The sequence below is a fragment of the Dromaius novaehollandiae genome, chromosome Z, assembly GCF_036370855.1.
Source record: "Dromaius novaehollandiae isolate bDroNov1 chromosome Z, bDroNov1.hap1, whole genome shotgun sequence".
Classification (NCBI taxonomy): domain Eukaryota; kingdom Metazoa; phylum Chordata; class Aves; order Casuariiformes; family Dromaiidae; genus Dromaius; species Dromaius novaehollandiae.
The window spans coordinates 63,676,657-63,685,993 of NC_088132.1; the positions used below are offsets into that span (position 1 = coordinate 63,676,657).

General features: G+C 46.6%; 1 protein-coding gene across 1 annotated transcript in view; it reads right to left on the reverse strand.

The window, feature by feature from the left end:
• LOC135324645 (ras-related protein Rab-3C) overlaps positions 1 to 8,501 on the reverse strand; it is a 139,691-nt gene extending 131,190 nt beyond the window's left edge. Inside the window, exon 1 of the mRNA XM_064501299.1 lies at positions 8,376 to 8,501. Within this exon, the coding sequence (XP_064357369.1) occupies positions 8,376 to 8,399 (24 nt within the window). The 5' untranslated portion in view covers positions 8,400 to 8,501. The remainder of the gene's footprint in view (positions 1 to 8,375) is intronic.
• Between the last annotated feature and the right edge of the window lie 836 nt (positions 8,502 to 9,337).

Consider the following 9,337-nt stretch of genomic DNA (forward strand, 5'->3'; position numbering starts at 1 on the left):
AGGTGTTTGCATCCTGAGTGCTTACACTTAGGCCTTAATATTTTTTCACTCCTTTCACAGATACACTATAAGGAAGTTTTAGAATAAAAATCTAACTATTACCAAGCGTACACATTACTAATCTTTCATCTTTCTGATTTCTTTAGCAAAAGACAGAAGGAAATCCCGCCCAGCTTCATGACTCTCTAGTGCTGTTTATACCAGTGTAACTGCAAGAACAAAACAATTAAATAGAGCAGACAAAAAAAAACGTGCAGTGGCTGGCGGATGCCAGTGCATAGCCTGTATGTTTTCACTAGCAGCCTTTTCTACTGTCCTTCTGGCTTCTTTCTGTAATGGAAATCAGCAGTTATTGTTTTCAGTAGGAAGAAGAAGAATCATCTTCTTCTTTCATTTTATCTCTTAGAAATCCTTGCATGTAACTTCCTCAACTTGCTTAAGAATTAAAAAGAGGGGTTTTAGCTTTCATTTCATTTGCTGGCCCCAGTCCTACGTGCCTTACATTTCATCCATATATATATTAATGCCTACCACTTCAAAAACAGTACCATTGAGCGAACAGAGGAATCAGAGACCTGAATTCGAACAATAGTCTCACTAATACTTGTGCATTTTGTAGTTGTCTTGAGTAAGGACCTGTTACCTGTGGAAGCTTTTAAACACAAACTTTCCCCACAAAGAAATTTCATTGCTTCTCTAAATTAAATTAGGTGCATTACCCCTGCCCTCGTTCCCTTAAAAGTTCCTTAAAAAACCCCCAAAATTAAAAAAATTAAAAGGCAAAATCTTCTCTATGCCTTGAACTTATGGATTAACTATTTACAGTACCACAGGCAGAATTATGGGCAAGCTGAACACAGAATTGCAGCCAGCTTTTATTTCTAGAGTTGGAGTATGTCTGCCTGTTGCTGGATGCAGAAGGCATGGAAAAGGGCTAATTTCCCTACCTCTCCACTGCGGAACTATGGGAAGATTAGTGAGGTATTGACAATGATTCAAAGTGTTGGGATAGCTTAACTTCTTCCTAGAGACCCAGTATCCCTAGATTACTGATAGTGATCCTTTCTTCTGTCCAAAATCCAGAGAATTTTAGAAAAGTACTAGTGCTTGTGGAGTCTGAAGGAACATCAAACTCAGAACTGGTGCTAATGCTTTGCCTTTACGTCCCAAAACTCATTTTAGAGTCAGCACAGAGACAGGTTCTTCAGAGTGCAGTACCCATCACCTACAGCAGGCTACTACTCTTAACGATACTCTAGAGTCTCTGGTTTTCTGCTGACTGTAGAGGAAATGTAGATGCTTAGTCCTCCTGGGCTTTGTGAAAACATCCACAGTGCTTTTCTTTCTTAAATGCAAGCTGTAGACTTCAAGTGAGTATGGAGTGCACTGTAGGCCACTTTCAGATGTATTAATACATCAGTTCACTCCTAACAGGAGCTGCCTCTACTGTGGAGGCATTTGGCAAAGAAATGTGAAGAAGCTGGTGCTGATGCTATGTTGGTCCTTTGGAAACAATGGTGGAAATAATCACAAGGATTGCCATTTTCAGATCTGTTATTAAATGCTAAATATGTTGACAGAAAACCAAATAAACATGTCAGCCTCCCTAATGTTATGATGTTCTGCTTCCAAGAATGCAAAAACCTTATCTTTACTTTGACAAAGTTCTTCTCTTTGTACTCAAATGATTAAATGGATATATTAAGCACACATCACTTTCAGCAAAATAAATGTTTTCTTCTTTGGGATAAATCTCTCCTTAGTTATTTACTAAAATTAAAGAGAAAATGCACAAGGCTATTTCCATTAGCATGTTATATACCTGCTTTTTTGCAGAATGAGTCCCTACTCAGATCTTCCACCCATCTGGATTTTAGCACCAAGGGCAGTCTCAGGCCACCTCCCAGAGGACACAGGACAGACCTGAGAGCCCGCAGGGAAATCTAAGCTCAAGGCAACGATCAGAACACTTATTGTCAAGAGCTATCAGACTCCTGCTCCTTATCTTAATAATGGAGAGAAGGTAGGCCCTCACCTTGAATATGGTTCAGGAACAAAAAAAGATGGTTTTGTATGCTTCCCTACCTTCAGGACATCTTTAAAGTCCTTAAAGGAAGATAATTTATGGGCACGTGCAAGTTTAATCACTAAGCAGAGTTTGCTATATTAAGTCCAAGTAGTTCTCAAGTCTCCTGTTCAGCTGCTCCCTTGCTCCCAAGAGAACAGGGAAAAACAGGGCATGGGCTGAAAACAAATGTCTGAAAAAGCATGTGCTTGTATGCCACTCTCATGATTGTAATGAAACACTTGACTCCCTTTGGCCTTAGAGGACCTTGTTCTTTGACAGAATTAATTTGAACAGCTTTCTCACTTAAGCAGGGCACAGTGCCATGACCTCCTTGACTGCACATCACTTCAGTTTGCACTTACATATGCACCCCACTCTGAATGTCTATACAGAATGAATTGCCCCTGGAAAAGAGGATGCAAAAGGCAAGAAATAATGGGATTGAATATACTGAGTCTCATTCCTTTGTATCTTTCACAGTTTATTTTCTTTCAAAGATAAAACAATTCCGTTGTAAAGGAGCAGATCAATAGTAAGCCTAGGAAAAAATGTCCTGTTCCTATCTACAGTAAGGACAGACACTTACTGGCTTCTTCAGATACAGTGATTTACAGTTGTTTCAAAGAGCAACGCTCCTTTTCTATATACACTGTAGAAATGCATATATTTACATTGCTTTCTAAGAAGAAACTGACTTTACTCAGTATTCTAATAAAAAGACAGTTTCCTGCACAAGTAGCTTTTTGTGACATGATCCGTTTGCTTTTTGTCAATTATTATTAGTCAAACTTATTCAAAGTAATATGGGCAATGGAAAATAATGGGAAAATTCAATGCCTGTAACTCCTGGGCCTATATGGAAGACGCATCACAGCTGAGTGTCTCTAATGTGCAGATCTAGTGTCATCATCATCAGAGTAGCCAAAATGTTACCTAGATCCTTAAATATATAAACACTCCACTTATTCTACGACAATATGACCCAATCATGAAGAAAATTATAACTTTAGGGGTAAAGTACTAGACCAATAATGTAGAGATTGGATTTTATTCCTGACTCAGAGGTATCCTATGACTTTCCTTCTCCTTTTCCCTATGTCTTAGACAAGCTTTCTTACTCTTGGTTCTGCCTCAAAGGATACCCCAGTCATTTCCCTGCAGACCACAGCCAATCCTCACAAATCCCTATGGATCACCTTTATCATCTATTTTTAACTGACCAATTAGTAAGACTTAACAGAGTTCTGTGGACAATGAACCAACCACTTATTTGGAATTTATGGATTACCAGCCATCTGCAGAGCACAGCTTGTGAACCGATGTACTTGGCAGCATCAGTTTATCTGCTTCAAGGTATAACGAGATTATATTCATGAATATGTGTAAGTATATCATAACCCCGTCCAACCGGTGTAGTTAGAAATGCAAAGTTTTATTATACAAGCAGCACACTGAAATGCCAAGCTGTGGAATGTTGAGCAGATACAGAGAGGCGAGAGTCTAACATATTTTAAAGAAGCTCTGCTTGCTTCATATCAGCAGAAACAGCATGAATGTAACCATAGTACTGGCAGATCCTGATGCCCAGGGGAGCAGAAATCAAGGTGCAGTAGAGAATGGCTCTGACATAGTCTAGCAGAAGAATTCTGGTGAATCTTCTTGTGATGAGCTAAGGCATTGCCCCCACCCCAGCCATCTTTTCTTAACCCAGGTTTACCTTCTGCACAGAAAGGGCAATTTAAGAAACATATGTCCAGTTCCCACTCTAGGTATTAATGCAAACTCTCCTCCAAATAGCAACAACAACAGAGATAAAGTCCCAGCTTCTCAGCTGACAGAGCAGCTGCATCAGGCTGAAAGAAAAAGCGAGGTACTAATGTCACTCTCCACGGCACGGGTGAGATGCTGTTAATAACAATTCTGGTCAATCATGTTCATGAAAGCTGATTTCAAACTGCAAAGTACAGAGAAAGATTATTAGGAAGACACAAGGATGAAAAGCTTATCTCATGAGAGAAATCTAGAAAAGCTCAGTAAAACATAAATTGGTTACTCTAGATAATAATCTGGAGGAGCATTAGAGAATGGGGAGAACTATTTAAACTGACATATCCTGGAGCAGACACTGGACATTAAGAAGAAATGAGTATAAACTAGTCCTGAGTGCCTTTGACCTGGAGATCAGACTATATCCAACAAGCAAAGGAGAGAACTTCCACAGTACAGTATTCCCCAAGTAGGAGTAGCGACAGAAAGAGAATTACTGACTACAAATGAAGCTTGACTAGTGAACAAAAAGAAATATATAACTTGCTTTGTGGACTCAGTGGCTTGGCAGATGAACCATGAGTGAGGTATCGAATAATTTTGCTGAGTGATAGGAGACACATTGCCAAGCTAACTCCTTCATCTAATAGCTCTGATTTGGCTTTTCTTCATTACAGTTTTATAATAAACTCTTGAAAATTTGGAAGGAGCCTTTTTCTTTTTTCTGTTGCTGCTGCCCTTCTCCATTTTGCTTGGATGCATCTGTTATAAACCTATTTGGTTTGGGCATAACCATCACAGTGACAGCAGAATATGGAAAGCTCAGAAGAAAATGTGCTCATTTATTTTCCTGGCGAAGCATCAGGAATGATCACATTGTCTTTACAGGTTCTTTCCCATTTCCTACTTTTCCCTCACCTTTCTGGCCTCACTCACCTTTGAAATGATCTGATGCCCTGGTAAATGAACAGCAGGGTGTGCAGAGACCTGGCATTTTCTACAGACTGCTGCCATTAATGCCCATATGTTCTGATAAACATTAAGACCCAGTTACCCAAACTGCACTTTATCTTTTTGATTTTGGCAAGTTCGGGAACGTGGAAAATTTGCATGCCACAATCAGATAAGGAGTGGAACTTGAAGTGAATGAATCAATGTGTGTACCACTGAGAATTTCCCACTGAATTTTTAATTTTGAGAGTACCACCAAAGTCCTGGGGGAAACTATTAAGAGACACACAGAGTATTTCAAGTAATTCAGAACAGCTCTTAAAAGAACATGCAGAAACCATGCACACTTCTATGTTTCTCAGCAAAAAAAGAGTTCATTGCTTTTGATTTCTAAACCAAAGCCCTCTCCCTGCCTATAAGCACTACTAAACTTTATATCTTTTCTTTGAAAACATGACTACAAAAGTGAAAAGTAGTCATAAACTCTTACTCAGATCCAATTACATTCAGCAGATGACAATGACAAACTTTTACATCACATAGTCCCTCTCTGAAAGGACTTGTCTGGGCTCCCTCTCTAGTACTTTTTGACCCTTCTAATCTACAGAGAAACAGCATAAGCTGAAGATTCAAATAAAGAATTTGCAGACACAGAAATACAGTGCCCCTGGATAGGCCCTTATTCTCATCCTTCTGTCACATTTTAACTTCACATTTTTTTTTTAATATTGCTTGACGGATATGGAAAAATAGTGCTTACACTCTCCTCTGATTTGTTTTTGTCATGATACAAAGATATGTAGTTGATCAGTCTTCCTGTTTCTCTAAAATCCAGAGAGATGTTAGCTCTATAACAGACTGTTCCATAAACCTGTTGTGTACAAAGAAGCAGCTACATTTGTTTCATGTAGGAAATCAGATAACTAAAAGAGATAAATCAAGCAATTAGTTCAGCCAGTCTAAACCACATTTGAACCAGGACCAACCGTACTAGCCTAATATTGGAGAAAGCAAAGACTGTTAAGAAGAAGAACCCACGATATAATATTGTTTTACTTGAAGCTTTAATAGGAATAATATTTAAGTGCACTGGAAGTGGTATAAGTAGAAGAAAGAAAAAAACACTCAGAAATTACAAATGAAAATCACATCTAATCTGCCTGATAGCATTTTTACGTCTTGGAAAAATCCAATTGCTTGTGATTATAATTTTGTATAAGGTGTGCTTAAGAATAGACATTGTTTAACAATTTTGCCATCCTTGAAAAAGTGGAATTTATAGGTTTTTTATAGCTTCTCTGCTGTCCCTTTTTATACTAAGGCTCTGCTTTCTGCTGACTTTTATTCAATTATGTTTTACGATAATTCCGATTCTACTGGCAGTCATATATAAAAAACAAAAAGCAGTTATTTAACACGTCAAACACATATTTTTTTTGGATCTGGACTTTCTTTAAATTTTATTTAAATGTTGTACAACCATTTTCTTTCTACAGCTATTTAACAACCTCAATGAATTCAACACCTGTCATATGTCACTAATCCAGTAGTAACCAGTCTGTATTTTCCATCCTTTACAAGCAAGATCTGTTTTTTTTACAGAACTGCTCTTCAAAGCATTTTAAGCAGCATCCTAATTATTGCTGTTCTCCAATCAGAAAATTGAAACATGCTTACTGAAGATTGGCTTATTTCTTGTACACCTCTTTGGCAGAAAGTTTTCAGCATGCGACATCCATGCAATTGGTCTGGGAAAGGTTTATGAGATTATCATTCTCTGTCCAAAGTCAAACAAACCCAACTCCACAGCCATGTAAATTAAGATTTCAGATTTCTTTTTGTGCACGCATATTAAAGAGAACGCAGATCTTCCCTTTAAGCTGAGACTCTGTCACTGCCAGAGTAGACATCCAGCATGGAAAAAATTAGCCAAGAGAGCTGTAATTCATAACTTAAGTGACAGTGGAGTGCAAAAGAGCTCTTTGCACTGTACAAAATCAACAGGATTGATTGTTTCCAATCCATCGGTAACATGCTCGAGTGTACAGCCTGGGGCCCCCAGAGATCCCGGATGAGATTATAAAACAGGTCCTAATAAATAACTGGTGTACGGTTAGCCATTCGGTGTAAATTGTTTTGAAACCACTACCTAGAAACTGCTAAAAAGCGCATGTAAAAATACGTCAGTCGTATCTGGATATCGTTCAGGTGCTCCAGAGCTAATGAACATTATATTTTTCCATATAAAAAACAGTTGAAAAGTGGCCACCTCTTTGCTCCCCCAGGTCCGAGCAACGAGCCGCCTTTCCCCGGGGCGGGCGGATAGCTGCTCCCTGGACAAACAGGTGGAGATGCCTTGCCAACTGCCTGCGGCTCCGGTAGGAGCTCGTTACGCATCACCCCTAAAACTTAGGCCAATTCACTTGGAGAGGAGCGGCAAAGCACCCTGCACCTCTCTGAGAGACCGTCTGGCTCGACGGTGAGACCCCAACCTGCAGGGCGACACCGCAGCGGGGCGGCGGGCGCCGGGGGCTGCGCCGTGGGGCCGTCCCGCTCGGCTGCCCCGCTCCCCCGCGGAGCTGCGCGGGGCCGGGGACAGGCCCGGGCCGCCCTCACCGCCCCGGCCCGCCACAGCCGCCTTCGCCCCCCGCCCCGGGCAGCCCCCGGCCGCGGCCGCCCGCGGGGCCGCCACCCAGCCGAGCCGCCTGGGGCCCCACGACCCGCCTGCACCCTGCCCCTCTCGCACGCACCGCGGCTGCTCGCACACACCGGCCCCTCCACGCACACGGCAGGCCCCCCGCACGCGCACACGCACCACGCGCACCACGCGCACACCCACGCCAGGCCCCCTCACACATACGCACTCCATGCACACACGCACGCGGGGTCCCCTCACACGTACACATGCACTTACACACAGACACACACACCGGGCCCCCTCACACACACGCACGCACATACACACACACACCCCGTGTGCACCACGCACCTGCACATACGGGGTCCTCTCACACACACACACGCACACACACCGGGCCCCCCTGCACACACACGCACACACACACATGCACACACTGGTCCCCCTCACACACTCGCATGTGCCCCTACACCAGTACCCCTCACGCACACACACACTCACACACACACACTGGTTCCCCTCACACACACACGCACGCACATACACGCATACTGCTCCCCACACATGCACACACACCGGGCTCCCTCACGCACACGCGTGTGCACACACATATGCACGCATACACGTGCACACGCACCAGCCCGCTCACACACTCACACACATGCACACGCACGCACGCACCGGTTCCCCCCTCGCGCACACGCACACACAGTCACGCACACTGGCTCACGCACACGCACTCGCACACACGCACACTCACACGCACCCCGCGGGCCGCTGCTGCGCGCGGCGCGGCCGGGCCGGGCCGCCGGCGCGTGGGCGGGCAGGGCGCGCAGACGGGCCCCGCCGCGCTGCCGCTGCCGCTGTCGCCGGCGGCGCGGAGCCCCCCCGCCCTGCCGCCCGCCGCTCTCCCGCCGCGCCCTCGCGCTCCTCCCGCCGGCGGATACCGACCTGCACCGGCGCCTCGTGCCTCATGGCCAGGCGCGGCCCGCCGCTCGCTCAGGTGCCGCTGGCGCAAGACAACCGCCGCCGCCGCCGCCGCCGCCGCCCGGGCTCTGCCGGCCAGCCCGCCTCGCGATCAGCACCGGAGCTGTCCCCGCCCCGCCCCCGGCCCGCCCCCCCGCGCGCACCCCTGGGAGCTGTAGTCCCCGCCGCCCCGCGCGCCCCCGCGCGCCCCGGCCCGGCGGCCCCGGAGGACTACAGCTCCCGGGATGCTCAGCGCCCGCCGCACCGCCCGCCGCCGCCGCGTCCGGCGAGGGGGGAGGCGGCGCAGCCGGCGGCGGGGAGAGCGCGGCCGCTCGGGCGCCGCTCGCGGGGCAGCGGCGTCGCACGGCGTCTCGCGGGCTGCGGAGGCGGCGCGGGGCGCCCCGGCGGGGGCCGCGGCGAGCGGGAAGCAGGCGGCGGAGCCCCGCGGGGCTGACGGCTCAGCGGAGCCGCCCGGGCGCCGGCAGCCCTGCGGGAGCGGGCAGAGCCGCGGGCAGGGCGGGCGGGGGCTCTCCCCCCGGCCCGGCCCGGCCCGGCCCCACAGCGCCCTGCGGCGGCCCCGGGGGCGGGGGGCCGCAGGGGCCTTTGCTTTATTTAAAAAGCGGCGGAGCTCGGGCGCAGGGACGGTTCCCGAGAGCGGCACAGAGCATGGCCCGCTGCCGTGTGGTCCTGGCAGCCCGGCTGCGAAATGGTCGCGTTGCTCGTGAGCGGTGACGCTCATCTCTGACCGAGTTGTCCAGGTCATCGTAAATAAATACCGATAAAGCAGCAGAAAAGCAGCACACATTCTGCACGTGTCCCCAAAGCTGTTTTCATTATCCAAGAAAAAGCTTTAGACATTTTTATTGACACTTTTTCCCCATATTCCCATGCCTCTAGCTCTAAGTCCTTAAGTTATCTTGCACCCAAATATACAGGTCCTCAGTGGG